General features: G+C 50.0%; 1 protein-coding gene across 1 annotated transcript in view; it reads right to left on the reverse strand.

The window, feature by feature from the left end:
- Nucleotides 1-10,760: 10,760 nt before the first annotated feature.
- Nucleotides 10,761-21,892, reverse strand: part of SLC7A8 (solute carrier family 7 member 8) — a 49,850-nt gene continuing 38,718 nt past the window's right edge. The window contains exons 5-11 of the mRNA XM_068964956.1: nucleotides 21,245-21,398; nucleotides 20,497-20,620; nucleotides 18,565-18,668; nucleotides 15,260-15,356; nucleotides 13,317-13,466; nucleotides 11,398-11,575; nucleotides 10,761-10,915 (exon numbers count right to left, since the gene is read on the reverse strand). Of these exons, the coding sequence (XP_068821057.1) occupies nucleotides 10,761-10,915; nucleotides 11,398-11,575; nucleotides 13,317-13,466; nucleotides 15,260-15,356; nucleotides 18,565-18,668; nucleotides 20,497-20,620; nucleotides 21,245-21,398 (962 nt within the window). The remainder of the gene's footprint in view (nucleotides 10,916-11,397; nucleotides 11,576-13,316; nucleotides 13,467-15,259; nucleotides 15,357-18,564; nucleotides 18,669-20,496; nucleotides 20,621-21,244; nucleotides 21,399-21,892) is intronic.

Consider the following 21,892-nt stretch of genomic DNA (forward strand, 5'->3'; position numbering starts at 1 on the left):
TGTAGTCAATGCCTCTTTTCTCTTCCCTTTTTTCCCCTCTCTCCCTGGGGTGACTCAGGGAGGGGCAGGGCGCACCCCAGAGGGAGGGATGTAAGCCTTAGAGAATCGGAGCCTCTGGCCTATTATAGCAGATGGGGGCTACTCTGGTCAGGCCCCAAGCCAGGGTTCTAAGATGCCCGGGAGCCAATGCTTCTGGGAATGTCTCCCCCTCCCAGTCAAGTCCAGGGAGGGGGGTTCCAAAATTCTCGTTGAGGGCAACACCTCACTCTGAGTGTCCTTCTTCCTCTGACTTCCAAATGTCCTGTGCATAAAGTGCCCAGTCAGAAGGAAGAGAGGAACCCTCTTCCAGTGCCGACCCCCAGCCTGATCCGAGCTCCTCCCTGGACACACCTCCTTCTCAGTCCCCCCTCCCCCCGCCAACCTGCGGCAACAGTGCTGGGCTCCACCTACCCCCAGAGCCACCCTGTTCCTTTTGTAGTCCCACCTCTCCAAACCACTCTCCTGGGTGCAGGCCAGAGATGTTGTTTGAGGGGTTTAGGAAGCAGTGATGGGCTTCCCAGATGGCTCAGCGGTAAAGAATCTGCCTGCAGTGCTAGAGATGCAGGAGATGCAGGTTCGATCCCTGGATTGGGAAGAACCTTTGGAGGAGGAAATGGCAACCCACACCAGTATTCTTGTCTGGAGAATCCCATGGACAGAGGAGCCTGGTGGGCTACAATCCATAGGGTCACAGAATTGGATACGGCTGAAGCGACTGAGCACAGCACACACACAGGAAGCAGTGAGAAGTCTGGGACCAAGCCATACACTAGGATCTGTCTTCTGGAGCAGAGCAGGCTCTTCTAAGTTTTGCACGGGGTCTGTGCAATAGCCCAAGCCTTCACATGTTTCCAGCCCAGGCTACCTCTAGCAACCTGGCACTGTCCCTGACTGCCCTGTCTTGGCAGGGCTGGTCAGGGCTTGGGCTCCATGCCCCAGACCCTGGCGGCCTCAGCAACAGCTGCGCTCCTCTGGTGGCTCCAGCGCCTGGGCTGTGCTGCCAGAGCCTCGGGCTGGCGCTCTGCCCTGTACAGGTCCTGAGGGCTCTGCCCGTTTCCTGTGGCCGGGCCGCAGGGCTCAGGAGCTCGCTGCAGCTTGGTTTGCTCTTTTTCCTTCTGCATGGCCGTTCTCTGACCTCGATGCGTGTCTCTTGGGTCCACTTCCTCTTGTGAGGCTTGACAAAAGCCTTCTCTTTTGTCATCACCTCTTCCTGGGGCTCTGTTTCAGGGTCTCAGGGAGAAGCCCACGGCTCGCTCTCTGCACTTTTGGTCTCAGACCGGGCCCCCTCTCCCTTCCCTTTTCTCTTTCCTCTGGGAACTCCCTACTCCCTTCTGTCAGAGACACTGGCTTTTACCTGTCACATTTCATCCGCAAAAGGGACTATGTTGTTGTTTAGTTGCTAAGTTGTGTCTGACTCTTGCGATCCCATGGACTGTAGCCCACCAGGTTACTCTCTCCATGGGATTTCCCAGGCAAGAATACTGGAGTGGGTTGCCATTCCCTTCTCCAGGGGATCTTCCTGACCAAGGGGTTGAACCTGAGTATTGGCAGTTCAATATGGCAGGCAAATTCTTTACCACTGATCCACCTAGGTACAGTGAAAAGGAAAGGACACATAGAAATGTGTCACTGATTCTTTTGTTACCAGCAAGTGCTGTGAGTGCCCTGTGGAGGCCAAAGGTTTTTTAAATTGGGCACAAGGGCCAGACCTCAGTGGTGCACATATAGAGGGCTTGTGTACCATATTGTTGTTCAGGTGTTTAGGTGTGTTTGGTTCTTTGTGACCCCATGGACTGCAGCACACCAGGCTCCCCTGTCCTTCACTACCTCCTGGAGTTTGCTCAAATTCATGTCCAGTGAGTCAGTGATGCTATCTAACCATCTCATCCTCTGCTACCCCCTTCTCCTTTTGCCTTCAATCTTTTCCAGCATTAGGCTCTTTTCAAATGAGTCAGCTCTTCACATCAGGTGGCCAAAGTATTGGAGCTTCAGCATTAGTCCTTCCAATGAATATTCAGGGTTGATTTCTTTTAGAATTGACTGGTTTGATCTCCTTGCAGTCCAAGGAGCTCTCAAGAGTCTTCTCCAGCACCACAATTTGAAAGCATCAATTCTTTGGCTCTCAGCCTTCTTTATGTTCCAACTCTCACATCTGTACATGACTACTGAAAAAACCATAGCTTTGATTATACAGATCTTTGTCAGCAAAGTGATATCTCTGCTTTTTAATATGCTGTTTAGGTTTGTAAGGAACATCTTTTAATTACATGGCTGCAGTCACTGTCCCCAGTGATTTTGGAGCCCAGGAAAATAAAATCTGTCACTGGAATCTTAAAAAATGATACAAATCAACTTATTTACAAAACAGACTCCCAGACATAGAAAACTTACAGTTACCAAAGGGGAAGGTTGGGGGACAACTTGGGAGTTTGGGATTAACATATACACACTGCTGCTGCTAAGTTGCTTCAGTCGTGTCCGACTCCGTGCGACCCCATAGACGGCAGCCCACCAGGCTCCTCCGTCCATGGGATTTTCCAGGCAAGAACACTGGAGTGGGTTGCCATTTCCTTCTCCAATGCATGAAAGTGAAAAGTGAAAGTGAAGTTGCTCAGTTGTGTCTAATTTAGCGACCCCATGGACTGCAGCCCACCAGGCTCCTCCGTCCATGGGATTTTCCAGGCAAGAGGACTGGAGTGGGGTGCCATTGCCTTCTCCGATATACACACTACTATATATAAATGAAGGCCATTTGAGCAGGTGAGATTTTCACAAGACTATTATCAGAAGGTTTTTGAAAGGTTCTGGTTAGAAGATCTATCTTTTCATTTTAAAGTTCCCAGTGGTAGAAAACCACTGAGATTAAAAAACAAAAAAAGTTGAGAGATTCGATTTGAGTCAGAGTTACCAGCCTAGGCATCTGCTTTTATATATATTCTTTTTTCAGATTCTTTTCCATTATAGGTTATAAGATACTGAGTATAGTTCCCTGTGCTATACAGTAGGCCTTTGTTTTTCTATTTTATATATAGTAGTAGTGTGTATAGGAGGAGAAGCCAATGGCACCCCACTGCAGTACTCTTGCCTGGAAAATCCCATGGATGGACGAACCTGGTGGGCTATAGTCCATGGGGTCGCTGGGAGTCGGACAGGACTGAGCGACTTCACTTTCACTTTTCACTCTCATGCATTGGAGAAGGAAATGGCAACCCACTCCAGTGTTCTTGCTTTGAGAATCCCAGGGACGGGGGAGCCTGGTGGGCTGCCGCCGTCCGTGGGCTCGCACAGAATCGCACGTGACTGAAGCGACTTAGCAGCAGCAGCAGTGTGCATATATATAAAATAGAAAAACAAAGGCCTACTATATAGCACAGGGAACTATACTCAGTATCTTATAACCTATAATGGAAAAGAATCTGAAGAAAGAATATATATAAAAGCAGATGCCTAGGCTGTTAACTCTGACTCAAACAGAATCTCTCAACTTTGTTTTTTTTTGTTTGTTTGTTTTTTTAATCTCACTGGTTTCCTACCACTGGGAACTTTAAAATGAAAAGATAGATCTTCTAACCAGAACCTTTCAAAAACCTTTAGCCTTCTGATAATAGTCTTGTGAAAATCTCACCTGCTCAAATGGCCTTCATTTGAAGACATTGGAGCTGTACGTAAATCTCACTTTCGGGAACTTGTTTTTAGGTTAACGATAAGGTACTCATTTAAGTACCTTTGTCCCAGCATCAAAAAGCTGCATGTAACAGAATCGCTGAGTCTGCCATCTTTCCCTCAGTCCAGCTGCCTGCCTAGAGCACCAGTGCCTGCTACTGACGGATGGACAGCCACCATCCACCTCCACAGCAGCCGGAACGAGACAAGAGCCCGGACTTCGTGGAGCAGCCTAAGCCCAGGGCCCCTTTCCAGGGCACCACACTGGTGGCGACGTGAGGGCTCAGCCCTCCTCTGCTAGCATTTGTTGGTACATTGCTAATTTCCTGGTCTGACTCATCCTAGGAGGCAAATACTGGCCCATGTTCATTGAAGGAAGAGCTTGGCCGAGGCTCAGCGTCTCCAGTAAGCACACAGCTGTCTTGTGGGGTGTCGCTTCTTCACCTGTGTCTCTAAAGAGAAGACATGTCCTCTGTGAGACTAGTTCTCACGCTGAGAAGCGTTTAGATCCCCCGACAGTCCGGCATGGATCTAAACTCTGGTCAGGGTAGAAACCCACAGGTTCTCCCACGGGGCCTCTGATGGCCATGCTGCATCTGCCTCCTCCTTCATCAGGATGAAACAGTCCCCACCAGACCCCTCAGAGTCATGGGACTTGAGCTTTTCTGAGTCCTGGCTTCAGGAGGCGGGTCACAGATGCAAAACTAGCAAAGTTTTTCTGGTTTTGAGAAACCAAACACAGACATCTAGGGATGTTCATCAGCATGGGACAGTGCTTGAAAGAGAAGGCAGAAGTAAGAACCTGGAGGAGAGAAGCAAGACGTCATCCTGAGGGGAATGACTGAAGGTCTGGAGAAAAGAACTTCTCCCAGGCACTGCGTGGCATGGCATTCGGGCAGAATCTCCTTTCTCACACTGATTAAGTGATAAAATATGGAGTGGACCCACAGGGAGAGCAGACGCCTCAAGAAATAGATGGATAATTGGCTCTGTTTGCATGCTTGCTGCTGTAAAAAAATAAATAAATAAAATCTGTCACTGTTTCCACTTTTTCCCCTTCTATTTGCCATGAAATGATGGGACCAGTTGCCATAATTTGTTTTTTTTTAATGTTAAGTTTTAAGCCATCTTTTTCACTCTCTTTCACCCTTATCAACTATGTACCACACTGAACGTTAAAATAAGATGTGAAGATGTAGGGCTCCCTGCAAGTCAGGCAATTACCCCTCTAGTTAGAGGGCCCCCCGTTTCTGTGCATAGCTTGAGGCACTTTCTCCAAGAGCTCTGACCTAGCATGAGGAATCTGCTAGTATCCAGGAGACAGATCTCCAGTCCCTGAAGGGGAGATTTCTATTTTCTCTTCATTTCGGAGGATCCTGTGGCAAACACTACCAGCCGGGAACTGCTTCAGTTTTGCAGCAGTGCCTCAGTTAACCACCAGATGGTAATATTGATCCAAAATTCAGGACTTGAGTGGCTTCTGTGCTCAGGAATCAGGTGAACAGTAGAGGGCAGGCTCCCACAGCCCTGGCAAGGGCAAGACGCCCTGAATGAGGAAAAGGAAACATGGCCGAGATGGGGGTTTGCAGGGCAGTTGCAGAGAGAGTGGGCAGGCAGAGAGGACTAGGGCCAGGCCCTTGTCTCAGTGAGGAGGAATTCTACCCCTTCACCCCCACGATGAAATAGTCATGATGGTTATTAGGGCGTTGCATTTTCTGGTGGTATGCTTTTTCATTGAAACATACACGTTTCCTTGCAGACCATTTCCATGCAGACCTGTGAATTAAACAGGCAAGTAAGCAAGACAGATGGTATTTTTATCTCTGCTTTATAAAAGGAAAAGGAGGCTGAGAGGCTGAGCTGACCAAGGTCATGCAAGGATGCAGCTTTGACCTGGGCAGGAGGGCGGGAAAGGCAGTGGTCTAGTTCTAGAACCCGCCCCCCCCTCCCCCCGGGTAAGAAGGGATAGGGAAAGGCCAAGCTCAGTGATTCAGAAAGCTTCTTTGGCCTCATCCGGGCACCCTGGGGGAGAGGGCGACTGCGTCTGGCGGGGGAGCCGGCCCTGGAGGAAGCGGGGAGGTGTGCAAATAGGCCGACCGGAAATGAGAAAGCTCTGGAGCTCAGCTTGGGGGGGAGATAAGCAGTCTCGGCCCCTCACCTCCCGGGCTGACGTCGTCGTGTTTCCCAGTAACCGGGGCGCTCTGGACGTCTCGCGCCTGGGAGGAGGAGGCCCTGGACGGGAAGCGGGTGGGGAGGGCAGTGCCAGCCAAGGGCAGGGGGTTTCTTGGGTTTGGCGGAGTTGAGCAGGAACGGATAGAAGCCCTCCGTGTCCACCTGGAATCCTTTTCTCCTTGCGGCAGCAGTTGCTACCTAGGTGCCTCAACTGAAACAATACATCCATAGTATCTTAATGACTTTGTATCAGGCCTCAGTTCAAACACCACCTCCCTCACCAAGTCTCAAAGCTCCTTCCGTCACCTACCGCTAGGTGACCTTGGGCGAGTTGCTTAATCGCACTTGTAAAATAGCCGTAGTAATGCCTACTTTGTCGGCTGTTTAAACTTTGAATAAGATAATGTGTAGAAAGCAACTGGGTTTAGCCGGTCAGCTTCCTTCCGGCCCTCCTATGACTGCACTCTGTGGGGGTTTATCTGTGTCTCCTTGTGTGTTAATTGGCTCCAGTTAACTGTGTGACCCCATGGACTGTAACCCTCCAGGCTCCCCTGTCCATGGAATTCTCCAGACAAGAATACTGGAGTGAGGTGCCATACTCTTCTCCAGAGACATGCTTCTGCAGCCTTGTCTGAAGCTTCAGTTGGACAAGATTTATTTTTTTCTAATTTTATTTATTTAAATTTAGACTTTTTAACTTTCCATTGGGGTATAGCCTGTTACCGATATTGTGATAGTTTCAGTTGAACAGTGAAAGAATTCAGCCACACATATATGGACAAGCATCTCTGACCTTGTAGGTTCCAGGCACTGCACAAACTTCAGGGAACTGGCCAGTCCAGTCCTGCCTGCAGAAGCTCAGAGCGCAGCAGAGTGGGCAGTGATGCTGTGATGGACACACACATGTACCATGTGCATTCTTGTCTTTTCTCCCCAAAGACTACTTGCTCCTTAAAGGAAGGTCAGACACCTCTTCAGCTAGGATAAACAAGCTGCCTGAACTAAAATTAAGGAGAGGTGGGTTAACATATATGACTGTTCTTATGGAGACAATGAAACAAAATATTTGAAGTCTGTGCTGACTTGGAAAATTCAAGGGTAAGTTTGCTATTCCCACGGCGCATAGCAAAATCTTGGATACTGTGGTTAGAGAAATATTTATTGACCACATTAATAAACAAATGCATAAATAGCTGTGATTTCAGTGCTCGCCGAAGGCTCCCAAGTTCCCTAAGGTCAGAGCATCTGAAATTCCCCACATTAAAGTGACTGACACAGTTAAGACAGCATAAAGGCTCAGGTTAAAAATAAATGCATGTTGCCTAGGAGGAGACCCACATTTGCCCTTTTGAGCAGGTTGAAAGATCAGCAAGTGTCACCTTACAAAAGAGAGGGGGCTCCCAGGGACAGGTGTCTCTAGGGACTGAGAGAGTTGGACTTGGGATGGGGTGACACGAGGAATGGACTTGCTGGAATGGGGTGACATGAGGAAGCCTTGGGCAGCCTCGGAAAAGAGCAAGCGTGTGTTGGGGAACTGGGGGCTCCCCAAGGGTGGATATGCGGTTTGGAGAAGGGCCTCTTGCATAAGACTGGCCTCTGTCCAGTTTGCCCTCACTCTTTCGGGACAGCTGTGGGCTGGGAGATTCAGGAACCCTTTGAGATTAGGTTCAATCTTCTTTTTTCATCCCTCTGAAAGTGCTAAATAAGCTAAGCGACGTGCCCAAGGACACACAGCTGTTTGGTGGCTGAGCTGGGCCTTGGAGCCAAGTGTCTGTGCCGCTGTGAGTGGCAAGCCTCCAGCCTCCGTCTAGAATGCCAGCCACAAAACAGTTATGTTGGGGCCAGCCCGGGGCTGGGAGTGGAGGCATCTTGCCCGCCAGTGTCCTCAGTGTCCCAGATGGTAAACAGTGATGTCCTAACACCCGCCGCCCGCCCCCCCCTCCGCCCCCACTCCGCTCCCGCCGCCTCCGCGCGTCTGTCATCAGAGCCAACTCTGGAATGATGGTCTCAGGACAGGCTGCGGGAGGGCTGCCCGCAGAGGAGAGACCGGATCTAATCCTGTCAGCTTCCTCCAGAGATTAACCCGGAGCACCAGCAGGTTCTTGTCCTTACCTCAACTGCTTCCTCCTCTTTCCTGGTCCCTCAGTCCTCCTCTTCTACCTGGGTGGCTGAGTGGACCCCACCTCACCTCCCAGTCCCTCCCATCAGACCTCTGGCATCCACCACTGGGGGGTGTTTCTCCACAGGCTGAGACTGTTCCTTTCTGATGCTTTTCCCTTTGCTGACTGGGCCTTAGGGGACCACCCCTGCCTCCACCTCCCTCCACTCAGCTTGGCGCTGTCTGTCCCTCGCCCACGTTTCCACGTTGGGTAGGGATGAGGTTTTTCTTCCCAGATAGTTTGCTGGCTGTCAGCACAATACGGGCTTCCCGGGTGGTGCTAGTGGTAAAGAACCTGCCTGCCAGTGCAAGAGATGTACAGACGTGGTTTCCATCTCTGGGTCAGGAAGATCCCCTGCAGGTGGGCATGGCAACCCATTCCAGTATTCTTGCCTGGAGGACCCCATGGACAGAGGAGCCTCAAAGGCTACAGTTCATGGGGTTGCAAAAAGTCAGAGACGACTGAAGTGACTTGGCACGCATGAACAGCACAATGCATCAGTAGGAGCAATCATACTCAGACTCCACGCAAGTATGGAGTTTTTGGTTCAAAATGAGAGGGAGCTGTTTGAATGTGCCAGCACTGGGCCCCAGGACACATCAAAGCTATGGAATGCAAGGGCCTTTAGGAATGCCATCCTGGGAGGAACCTGGTAAACAAAGACCTCCCTCCTGACAGAGACAGGAAGTGCCTGGCCACTGTCTTGGAAGGTCATTGAATTATCAACACCAACAACTTCATTTCCATTTAAAATTTTATTACATCAACAAAAAAGAAAACAAAAAACCCTCACAAAACAAAATTCTAAAACCTAAACAAACACAAAGACAGAAGACTATTATCCAGGTATAACTAAAACCCTCCCTGAAGGGGAGAAAAAACCCAAAAAACTTAAAAATCCCAAAGAAATAGAAATGCCAGCTTCAAAAATATTTATCCAAAAAGTAAGGCATCCACTTTACAAAAAAAAAACAACAAACAATAATTGGAGGAGGTTGGAGGAATGACAAGAGGGAACAAGAGGATGGTCCCCTGACCCTCCAGGGGCCAGCCACAGTCCACCTGGAGTCCACTCAGAAGGGACCACAACTTGGAGCAAACCTGTATCTCACTGATGCAGGCTCAGGCAGGCCAGGTGAGGAGCCAGAGGCCAATTAGGCCAGAAGGGCTCCCCAGGTATTCAGTTGCAGCAAACAGTATGAGGAGTTGGGGGGAGGGGGACTTCTGCCTGGGATAAAAGAATCCCAGTCCTTAGCACAACAGATGAGGGAGGGAGGCTCCAAGGTCCCTGGCCGGGCAAACAGTACCTTCTCTGGAGCATGGGGAATGGCAGCCCTGCCTGCAGGACAGGATAGCTCCAAGTCCGCAAACCACAGAGAAAGGGCTTTTCCGAGCCCTCCACAGTGACATTTTGCCATGGCCCTCTCATCCTGACCTGGAGGTTGTCCAGACAGGACCTTGATGGCAGCAGGAGGAGGGACGGATGATCTGAGGTGGGGGAGGAACTGGCCTTCAGAATATACTTTCTCCCCAGTTTTCTACATGATGGGCTAGGCACCTCTGGGGAGATGGGGAAAGCTCTCTCCCTGGGAAGGCTTGTCATACCAGGTCTGACTGGAGGGCTAGAAGCAGGGGTATTTTTAGGTTCCAGTTCTTGGGTGGGAGGTGACTTAAGGCTGATTTGGCTCAACTTTAGGTATGAAGGGCTTCGGGAGCCTTCACACCATCAGTGCTGAAGCTAAGGTCCAGAGAAGAGGAAAAGGGCAGGATCGGGGTGCCAAAGGGCAGGATGGGGGTGCTGGCATTGCTGGCTGCCTGGGGCTGTGTGGGGGCATTGTTGCGGAGGATCACAGGGTGGTGGGCTTCTTCCCGTGGAGGTGGGAGGGAAGAGGACTGGAGCTGCTTTGTGATTAGGAGAGAAATGTCCACTACATTGATAATAAGCAACTTTCTGGCTTCAGGAAGCTTTGGCACCAAGTTGGAGGGAGGATACAGGGGCAGAGGCAGGGCTGGGTTTCTGCAATCTGAGCCTTTCCCAATCTGTTCCACAGGCCTGGCTGGGGGAGGGGGAGAAGGCAGTTCTCCAGCCCATTGGTCCTCAGCTCAGAGGGGACGTGCTGTCCCGAGGAGCCTCACTTTGCACAGGGGGCCCAGGCCAGGGTGGCCGGGAGCCGTGGGGCAGAGGGAAGCATCACCTCCGATTTCTTGGGTCCCTAGTGAAGGGAGGGGGCCCTTGGGTCTCTCCAGCTGACCTTTCATGGTGACAGATTTGGTTGAGTCTGTCCCTCCCAAGTGACTCACAGTTGCTGCCACTTCTCTTGGAGCTGAGGCCTCCCTTGGGCTCAGGAATGGGGAGGGAAGGCAGTACTGAACTCAGGTTCCTGAGGAAGCGACTGAGGATGTGGACCCCAGAGGGAGGGCTGTGGAGGGCACCCCTGGCAGCTCCTCTAACAGCTGGAGCTTGGGCAGCTCAGGGGAGGGGGGCAGTCCAGGAAGGGAGAGGTGGCTTTAGATACAGGCCTTGGGGGTAAGAGGAGGCTAGATCTTTGGGTACAAATGTCAGTATCTTTGTTTATAGTTTCTCACCACCCATACCCAGGTCTTGTGCCTGCTTGACAGAGGCAGAGGTGTATGTGAGTTTGTGAGCGAGTGTGTGTGTTTGGGGGACCTGGGCAGAGGGCAGAAAGGGAGAGGAGGAAGGAGGCGGCTGAGAGGGGAGGGTGGTCCTCAGGGCCCCACTGCGTCCTTGTCCTTGGAGGCAGGGGGCTGGCAGATGGGCTGATGCTGCTCCACGTCCTGGTTCCCATCCTTCATCTTCAGGTCCTCGGCCTCCTTGGGGTACACAACTACACACATCTTCTGACTCACCAGGGTCAGCAACTCTGTAGGAGGAGGCCACACAGAAGGCAAGTCAGTGCTGAGCATCCCACCAAGCCAACCAACCAGGCCAAGGCCCTTCCCGCTCTCCTGCCTCAGCATCTGGCCTCAGCTAGGCTCCTCTAGGAGACTCTCTCTCCAGGAGATGGCCGCCTTGACTGCCTCCTCCATTTCTGGGACACCTATTTGCTGGCTGCTCCTCCTCATCAAGGCCCCAGGCTCACTGACCACCAATTCTGGGGTCTCCACCCAGCCCATGGCAGCCTCTCTAGGACGGCCACACTCTGGCAGGCCTAAGGTCTGCGTGGAAATGCCCAGAGTTCTCCTCTCCTCAGAGGTCTCTGAGCAGAGACCTTTCCTGTGGCGACCCTTTCTCCAGTGCTCTGTAGACAGCCTCCTGCTCCTGGTGGGGCTCTCTAGCCAGACCAGTGACCACTCGACTCCACACCAGGGGCCCTCTGGCTGCCCATAATGTTCAGCAACTCACCAATGAACTTATTGAAACACCTGGGCTTGTGCTGCCAGTAAATACCCAGGAAGTAGACCGGCACCCCTGTCACCATGATGGCCAGGCCGATGCCACACACCACGGGCTCTGACCACAGGCTGAAGACCAGCAGGAAAGCCCAGAACAGCAAGTAGATGATGGGGAACAGCAGGCTGACCTGTGGATCAGAGTTGCTGTTACCTGTGTGGACCCTGTGGCCCCCAAGATCAGAACATCTTCCCTCTTCTTCCCAAAGGGAAGCATTTGGAGGGCAAAACTGGGCTTCACTCAGCTCTGTGGCTCCCCGACCCTGAGCCTTGACAGAGCAAGTGCTATGTCGAGAGATGTTGGTGAACGTGGGCAGTGGGACAGTAAGAGGAGTGTGGGGGCCTAGGGAGGGGACAATCCTCACTGTCGTCCCAGAAGGGATCAAACAAGGCTTCTTCATGCAGCTGCATGCCTGCGGCAGTCAGAGAAGCCCGTGGGGGTTGACGAGCTTGCTGGTATATTGCTCTATGTCTGCTGAGGGCTGAAGGTGAAGGAGAGCAGAAGAAATGAATGAGGGCAAGAAGGAAACTTCCTGTCAACCAGACCCCTACCCTCTCCCAGCTGGCAGGGTGTGGGAAGTGTCCCTCCTCTCACCAGAGTCAGTTCCAATTTCTTTGAAGCAATTTGAAAGATAAACCTTAAGCCATTTGAGCAGATAAACCTAAGACCCAAGAAATCAAGAAAGCTAGTGTGGTATGAGGCAGCCCGGGGCCTTGTTTACTTCAGGAAGGAGCAAACTTTACAGGCCCAACATCGTCTTGTTGACCACAGGTGGGAGGTCCCCCATAGTCTTCCTCAAGGTTCTAGACTTACTGCCTTTCTCCTCCTTGTCCTCTCCTCTCGGAGGGTACGCAAGTGGTAAGGAGATGGCATTATTCTGCTTCCTCTTCCCTCTAGCACACTTTCTAAGCATGGCAGGAGAGTGGCAATGGAAAACAGAGATGTGAAGAGCATCCAGTCTCCCTGCGTTTCCAGAACGTGTGTTAGTCACTCAGTTGTGTCTGACTGTTTGTGACCCCATGGACTATGGGGTAGCCCGCCAGGCTCCTCGGTCCATGGGATTCTCCAGGGAAGGATACTGGAGTGGGTTGATGTGCACTCCTCCAAGGGATCCTCTTGACCCAGGGATTGAACCTGGATCTCCCGCATTACGGGGAGATTTTTTACTGCCTGAGCCACCAGGGAAGTTCATTTCCAGAACAGGATTGTTCAAATAGCTCAGGGATATACCCTCTTCTTCTAATTTGCAGGAGAACCTATAGCACTCTAGCATATGTTATTCTGAGCAATCCCATTTATTCCTATCACAAAATTATTTCTTGTAAATCAAGAGATTTACCAGGCATCCTACAGCTATAGTAGTCTAAAAAGGGAGGATCACGGAGTGCTGAAGTGGACTGGGAAACTTCAAGAAAGAGAGGTTCTTGAGGATGGAAAGTGGTTAAAATTTGGAGAGGCAGATGGGAGAAGGAAATTCATTCTGGGATGAGATGGAAAGACTGAATGAGTAAAGCCAGTTACGTGGAGAGACAAGGCGGAGACTAGTCAGATTAGAAGGTCCAGGAAAAGTCAGCTGACTTTTTAAAGACTTAGAGCCATAGGAAACAAAGGAATGACATGATGGAAATAGTGACATGATGGAAGTTATCAGGTCATGGAACCTATTCCTCTAGCTGCAGTTTGCTCTGGTCCCATGGAGAATGGCAATGGCTGCCCCCTTTACACATGGCCTTTGCTTCCCAAAGGGTCTCCCACCATCGTGGAGATGATGAGGCTTGGTCAGCAGTGAGAACAAGGTGATTTAAAAGAATCTGAGCTCAGCTAGAAGCAGTGGAGGAGGGGGAGGGGGCCCCACAGGGAGGTTCCAGCACCTTAATGGGGCGATTGATGTCCGGCTTCTTCCAGCGAAGAACTATCTGTCCGGCAACCGTGACGCCATAGAAGAGGTAGTTGATGAAGCCCACGTAGTTGATGAGCGTGTATATGTCGCTGGTGACAAGCATCAGCAGGGTGGAGATGCACTGGGGGGCGTGGAAGAAGCTCATCAGTAATCAGAAAGGCACTGAGAGACCACAGATGAGCTGTTTACCGGTGGCAGGCTGCTCCCCTGCCTCTAGGCAGACAATGCCATTCCACAGTGGGATCTCTCAAAATGGAGACTTTATAGCTTCTCCTAGAAACCCAGGTCATTGCTAACAGCTTCATCACCAGGAAGTTCTTTCTTACTGCAGGAGCGATAATCAAAACATTTAACCACAGGTACAACATGGGCACTAACCACTCAGAGCAGATGCTGGCTGTATACACCTGCATGGGCAATGCTGGTGGTACCCAGCTCTATGCTACTCTGGGCTCATTTATATTTCTTCCTTAGTTGAAGCTCAAGCTAATTTTGTCTTTTATCCCTTAGGGAAGACTGTTAACTGCAGATTAAGGTTTATTCTTGCCCTCATCCTCTTTTCCTGGTTGAGTCATCTAATTTATTTTTCTTCCTTCCTTTTGTTTTTTTTTTTTTAAATGTCATAAACAGTTATATAGCACTTCTTAAGTGTCAGGTTCTAGTTTTAGCATTCTGCAAATATTAACTCATGTAACCCTCATAACATCCTTCTGAAGTTTTCTTGACAGAGTTCACTTTCCAACTTCAAAACTATCTCAGGGGATCTCTCAGAAGCATATTCTTTCCCTCTGCTAATTTGTTAAGGCCAATAGAAGGCTCAGTTCTCCTGTAAGATCCGATGGTGAAAACAAGAAGAATTTAAGGGATGAAAAAGCCAGATTCTTACTGTAGTTGCCTTGTAGTCATAAAGAAAAGAAAGAAAGTGAAGTCGCTCAGTCATGTCTGACTCTTTGCGACTCCATGGACTGTAACCTACCAGGTTCCTCTGTCCGTGGAATTTTCCAGGCAAGAATACTGGAGTGAGTTGCCATCATAAGCCTGCACCAATGGCACAAACTAAAAAAAAGCTTGTGGCTCACTGGGAGCACTGAGCCTTCTCCAGCTGCCTTTCACCACTGACCAATCAAGACGACCTTCTTCCTGTATCGGAACATTCTGAAATTTCCCCTAATGTACAGTGAATGCCCTTGACTCTTGAGAGTTCTGCTCTCTGATCTAACTGCTTCTCTGTTAGACCAAAGTCATTTTTGATATTTTAGTTGGGATCCAGAAGGAAAAACAAAAGACTCACTGGGGATAAGTCTCCTTCTGTATGCTCTATATAAATGATTCTACTCTGGTGTAATTAATTCCACCTCCATTTACCAGATAACCCCCTTGTTTCCTTTTCTCCACTTTCAGTTTACCAGTCTTCTCTTCTGATTTTTCTTATTTGGTATGACACCAGATTTGGTGAACACCAGATTTATTTCAGTGGTGTTTCCCCAGAGACTGGCAGAGCCTCCTCAGGCAAGAAGGTCGATGGGGAAGGGTGGGAGTGTGCTGTGATCAGCCAGGAGCAGAGGCCCAAAGCTGCAACCCTGCGGGTAACAGGGGCAGGAGGAGCCAAGGAAAAAAGCTTCTTTGTGAGCTTGTAGAATCTGGAAGCAGCTCCTTCAGTCTGACTCAAAAGGATGGAAGAATGAGATGAGCCGGCCTGGGAGCCTTAAGGCATTTCAGGACTTAGGCTCCTTCCTTGCTATATCTCTTGATATTAACCAGGCCCATGTATACCATTTGCTAGATTATCAGAGGCCCCAAGAAACCTAGGAGGACAAGGGTAATAGCGGCACATGTGGGAAGTATGAACTCCCAGTTCAAAATAGCACAAAGGGGGAGGGTGTGTATAGGGCTGGCAGAGGGAGGGACCCTTACTGTGAAGAGCAAGGCTGGGATGGGGGTGCAGCGCTTCACGTGGATCATGGCCAACACGCTGGGAAGGTGGCCCTCCCTGGCTCCGGCAAAGAACAGCCTGGCAGAGAGAAAAGCAGGTCAGCCTGGACCATCCAAGGCTCCCTCCCTAGCCCAGCTCCCTCTTCCATGTCCACCTCTGCCCATACAGGAGCATCTCCACTCCAGCCAGGTACTTCTCGTGCACACCTTCCAGCCCACTAGTCAAAGGACCCACGTTCACAAATGCAGGTGCAGGCAAACCAGAGGCAGTCAGTGGATATGTGGATGGATTCAGGGGTGTGGAGACCTTGAGTGTGGTCTGGGGTTCCTGATGACGTGCTGTTACTCTGAGAGTCTCTCACAAAGCTTGGAGAGCTGTAGGAGTAGCCCCTCTCCTTTGCTTAATGCCTTAATCCCTTAAAAAATGTACCTACCCCGCTCAGAGGATATAGGTTCTTTGGGGCATGGGGAATAAACTATGCATGAAAACATATATCCCGGTCAAGAAGTAGTTGCCCTTGTGGGGGTTGGGGAATGGATTTGGATGAGGAAGGGACACATGAGAAATTGGCAGGGGGGATATGTGGAAATGTTCTATATCATCGTGTTTTGGGTGCTAGTTATATGGTTGTCTACAATTGTCAAAACTCATCAGTCTGAGCACTTATGATCTGGTATGTAAATTATACCTGAAAATTTATATCCTTAAGCTACTTATTCTAATCCCAAAAAACCATCCTAAAGAAATGCATACAGTTAGTAAAAGGAGTGCATACAAAGATATTGTAAAATAAAAAAGATTGAAAAAAAATAGACAAGAAACTCAAACTTTTTTTTTTTTCTGCACTGTACCATAGTTTATAGGCTCTTAGTTCCTTGACCGAGATTGAACATTGGGCCCTTGGCAATGAAAGCATGGAGTTCTAATCACTTAACTTCCAAGAAACTCGCCCAAAATTATTTTTTAAGTTTAAAATAATGATAACTTTTCTGTCTGAGATACTTGTAGACTCATATGCAGTTGTAAGAAACAATGTGACCTTACGTTGACTTCACCCAAAACTCTCCCATTGGTAATATACTATAAAACTATACTATAGTATCATGACTTGGATATTGATGTTTACAAATTATTTTTTAAAAGAGAGATTTTAGGGAGTTCCTTGGTAGTCCAGTGGTTAAGAATCTGCCTTCCAATGCAGGGAACACAGGTTTGATCCCTGGTTGGGGAATTAAGATCCCACATGCTGTGGGGCAACCAAGCCCACACACAGCTAGAGAAGCCTGTTCAATGCAGCAAGACCCAGCACAGCCAGGATAAAAAGAGAGAGAAATTTTAACGTAAAGAGCAGCCCTTCTTCCTCTTTCCTCTCCCAAGAAAAAAGAGAATACTGTAAGCTGTTAGGAGTTATTTACATATTAGCAGAAATTAGACCACTTTTTCTTTTTTCTATGATTTTGGAGGGAAAGGATCAGCTAAGGGGTGAGAGGAAGGGGATGTGACGGGGGGGATAGAATGGCACAGAGTCAGCACACTGGGTGGTCTGGAGAGAACTGTCACTTTGTCATTTGGGTATGGGGGAGAGTGGGGCTATCAGCAGCAGCTCCTGAGGAGTGTGAGGGTTGATTATGGCCCCAAGTACCCATATGCACACCATCGTTGCCACCATCAGCAACCTCGCCCATTTCAGTTTCATGCAGCTACATGGCATCGCCTCTGCAGGGGAGCCTCATGCACCCAGTGGGGCCCCAGGCGCTCTGTGGGCCTCACCATGCACATAACCAGGGTCCCACGTTCATCTCTCTCCTCCACATGCAGCTGGGACCAAGGGAGTTGACAGGTCCAACAGCACTGGCAAGTCAAGTTCACAAGAGACAATCGTTGCCCGGCGAGCCAACCACGGAGCAGACAGGACATTAAGCATGACACACGCATACACACGCCCACTCCTCAGGAAGAATCATCCTCTCCCTTCCCCCAAACACAAAGGAATAAGAGAGAGAAGGAGGGAGAGGGGGAAGGAACTGGAAGGATGAGCTGAGGAGGCCTGCTGGGTGAGCTGTGCCTCTGACTCCAAGGCTGAGCGCACCGGGCCACCGCTTCCGCATGCACACACAGCCGGACTACATGCACGCAGACCGCTGCTCAGCCTGCCCGAGGGACAAACCCCACTCTAAAGCAACTGGAGCCAGTCACTCTGCTCCAGTAGATCCCAGAGAGCCTCATGGGTCACTGATCTTCCACCGCTCGCCCTCGGCTGGGGCCTCCAGGTGGCCACTGCTCCTGTGTAACACGCATATGAGGTTGCTGTGGGTGAGTGCTAGAGGGTCCTGGGGTGCAGGAAACACCCACACTCCCTCTTCCCTGCCCTGCCCTCTTCCCTTCCCTGTCCTGAAAACATGACACTTGTTTGTCATTTCATGGGAACTCTGCCCTATTTTGACTGGTGGCTTGGGAAGCAGTTGAACTTAGGGGCTCACTGCTTGTGAGGACTATGTCCTTGGGGGAGGGGGGGGGCTTCCTAAGAACCCTGGGAGGACTCTCTGAGCCACAGCAATGGAAATCATCCATTATCTGCTGGGCTCAACCACCCATTCTGGAGACAACAAGATGGGACATCAAAGAGGGGGCCAGATGTCCGGGTGTGCGGAGGCGGGGGCTGGGGACTCCTGGGTCCACTCACACCTTGGGCTTCCCTGAGAGTTTGGGGTGAGAGATATGGCTTTGGACAAATGTTTCCCTTTCATTCTTCCCCAGTTGTCTCACTTCACACCCCTACCTGAGTCTCATGGTGGCCACAAAAGGGCCTCCCACAACTGCCTGTCTGTTCAACAGGGAGGAGCCTGCAACCTCAGGGCACTCAGAGATGAGCCAGTTTCACCTGCAGTCTGGGCCCAGGACTTTCACGGGAGGTCAGCCCAGAGGCCCCGGGCATGGGTCCCTCCTGGTCCCTTTCAGAGTGGGGTTCCTTTCCAGCCAGCATGGCCTGTTTCTAGGCAAGTGGAAAAGGGACTCCGAGGCTGCAGGCAAGACGCTGTCCTGCTGCCAAGCACACAGCCCGGGCCTCCTCAGCCCTCTGCTCCTCTGGACATGAGGTGGGAAGGCTGGTGCTTCTTGCCACCACATGTAAAGCCACACATGTCGTGCGTCACCACATGAGCAGCACAGGCTCCTCCGCCAGGCGCCCACACAGAGCCCCGTTGATGGAGACAAGCCCCCCACAAATACACAGCAATATGCACAGCAGAGGGGTCCCTGGCCCTGGAAGGGCCTGGAAGGCACTCACCGGGAGGAGGTGAACAGGGACCCATTGACTCCTCCAAATGTAGACAGGGCGACAGAAATGGGCATGATCCAGGCCATGACCCCCAAGAGTTTCTCTCCAAAAGTCTGAGAGGGAAAGCAAGAGGGTGAGTAGAGCTCACAGCCTTCCACATGCGTGCCACTGCTGAGAAGGCTCCCTCCCAAACCCACCCCTGCTGAGTCTCTCGGGTTAAAGTCCTGGGAAGGAGGGACAACGGAGTCCATATCCTGGCCCCTCGTGCACCCCCAGTTCCCTTGGTGATGATTACACAGTGGGGAGTCAGTAATGTTTGGGACGAATAACGAACAAGACTGTGTGTGGTGGTGATAAAAATAATAAACATTTGTTATCCTTGCTGTATGGATAAGGAAACTGAGGCACAAAGCAACTAAGTAGTTTGCCTAAGATCACACACCCAGAAAGTGGAAGGTGAGGACCGGAAGCCAGCCGTGTGAGTCCAGGCCTCGCGTACAAGGTACACTAGTGAGCCAGGCGGGCTGGGGTTCAAATCATAGCCTAGCATTTAGGAGCTATGAGATCTTGAGCAAAGTTCTTAATTTTTGAGCCTCAGCTTTTCCATCTGTAAAACAGAAATAAATCTTAATTCATAGAAAGAGAAGATATGGGGGGGAGTGGTGGTATGATAAGAACAAACCACTATGTAGGCTAAGAAAGAAAAGGTGGTGAAGCTATACACTAGTCTTCATGTCTTGAAAGGATATCAAATGTTGGGCAGCAGCTTTTTCCACCTTCTCTGAGCCAGGGACATACCTGAGTTACAGCATTTGCATTTATATGTAACTTATAGCACTTTTGGGGGAGGCATTGTTTAGAAGAGCTGTCTTATTGGGGAGGGTTGGATGCCTGTGAACGGACAGTGCAGGGCCTCTTTCTTTATGGTCTTCGGAGATGAGACGTGTGGTAACAGTGGCGGGGTGGGGCTGTGGTCCAGGTGAAGCCACATGAGGGAACCACATGGTTCCCAGGTCTCTCCCAGGTAACAAGGACCACAATGCCTTGGACCTGCGAGATCTCTTTCCCCAAAGAACACAAGCTGCACACGCTTTTTCCCTGATGAGGGAAGGAGTCAGGTTGTCCAGGTGTGGTTATAGAGGCAGAGGGAAATGGCATGTGTTGTGCAAGATGGTGACTTTCTGAGGAGGAACCCATCTCCTTTATACAATCATCGCATATACAGTTTAAAGTGCCCTCTTCCCAGGTGGCTCAGTGGTAAAGAATCGGCTTGCCAAGGAGACTCAGGAGATGCTGGTTCAATCAACCCATTCCTGTGTTCTTATCTAGGAAGTCCCGTGGACAGGGGAGCCTGGTGGGCTGCTGTCCATAGGATGGAAAGGGTCAGACACGACTTGGTGACTAACCTACCACCACAGATCAGGGGTTGGCAAACTTGTCTGTCAAGGGGCAGATAGTAAATATTTTGATTATTCCTGGACACCCGAAGATGTGGCTTCTGCCCTGAGGACTTCCAAACCCACAAAGTCATGGATCAGGGGAAAGTGAGTGGGACTAAACCAGTGAAGCTATGTCACCGTTCCTGATTTGAGGGCATATGAGAGTTTTTGCTTTTAAATTTTTATTGGAGTATAGTTGATTTACAATGTGGTGTTAGTTTTGAGGGCATGTAAGTTTGATTTCTATTCTTTTTTTAAGTTGAAGTATAGTTGACTTACTGTTTCAGGCAAAGCAACTCAGTGATACATATATATATATAAATTATATATATATATATATCTTCCTTTTCAAATTCTTTTCCATTATAGGTTAGTACATGATATTGAATATATTTCCCTGTGCTATACAGTAGGTCCTTATTCTTTAACTATTTTAAATATAGTAGTGCATCTCTGTTAGTCCCTATTCCTAATTTATCCCTCCTTGAGTTTAATTTCTTACCACAGCGACTGCATTTGATGCCAGCAGCTCCTGGGGGGACATTGCAGTGACGTAAGCCACATTGGCAAAGACATACACAAATGTGACCAGTGGGATGGAGATGAAGATGGCCCTGGGAAGGTTCCTGTAGAGGGAGAAGGGGTGAGAGGGGGCAGGTCTGGCACCTGGGACCACCTGCCTAGTCAGGGGGTCTGGGGAGTGCCTTCTGTCTCTCTGCAGGAAGCTGAACTTGCAGACTTCTGTGATGTTCCCTCTACTTGGGGGGTGGATTTTGTTTCTATGTGGGAAGGACAGTTGAAAGGAAATAAGACAGCTTAGGCTGGAAATACACTCCACACTGTTTATCTCCACAATGCACTCCCCCCACCCCCCATAATTCCTACACCTCAAGACAAAGACCTGTCTGTTGCAAGACAGGTGAGTAAGATGCCTGGAATTCTCTCAGGGCATATTTCATTCTCTAAGGCAGTGGGGTTATCTCAGCATCACTTTCAGCTTGTAATCTGCTCCAGGGTAGTCACGGGATTGTTTTTCTCCTGCAGGGTGAGTGACAAATGGTCTAAGTTCCTGGAAAATGAACCATTTCTTCAGGCTGAACCATTTTGAATGGTTCAAAATGAACCATTTCTCCAGGTCATGGTCAGAAGGGGGCTATCGGGAGAAGTGGGCACTAGGCACCTGGCTCCCTCTTTCCAGTGGCAGGTGCCTTGGATATTGAAGGGGGAGGGGGAGAGCTGTTGTAACTCACTTGTAGGGATCGACAAGCTCCTCAGTCACGTAATTTAGAAAGTTCCAGCCTCCATAGGCAAAGGAGCCCTGAAGGAAAGCCAGTGCGATGAGGCCGATGTCAGGTTCTTGGAAATTATCAAATGCATTCTTTGGCTCCAGCCAGAAGTACTGTCCTGTGGACACACGGACAGGAGGCTGCTCAGAGAGACACATGTCAGAGCCCGGCAGCCCCAGGTCCCTGGTCTCCAATGAACCCCACATATTGGTGAAGAGGGGCCAAAAGTGGGCCGAGAAGTTCAGGACCCCCCAGAACATGATAATGATGAGTCCAAATAGGGGCTCAGGTCCAAAGCACAGCTCTGAATGTTCCTTTTTCAAAAGGCAAAGTTCCTTGGAAGGAAAGCCTGGGAGAGGTTACTGGGCAGGGCAGGGTAAATGGAGTTGGCTCACTACGACTCAAGAGATGCAGGAGTGGAGTCACTGGCAGTCTTCTGACTACCCTCCCTCATATTCAAGTTTGTACATTTTCATGGAGAAGCAGCAAGAACAACAGACACTCAAACATAAGCTTCTGTGATGCTACTAGCTCAAGCTTGCTGTGCTTTCTTTGTCAATATCCTCCTGTCTCTTCCTAGGGTGTGTGTTTGGTCTATCTTCTCATGGAATA

This window comes from Capricornis sumatraensis, chromosome 2 (assembly GCF_032405125.1).
Source record: "Capricornis sumatraensis isolate serow.1 chromosome 2, serow.2, whole genome shotgun sequence".
NCBI lineage: Eukaryota > Metazoa > Chordata > Mammalia > Artiodactyla > Bovidae > Capricornis > Capricornis sumatraensis.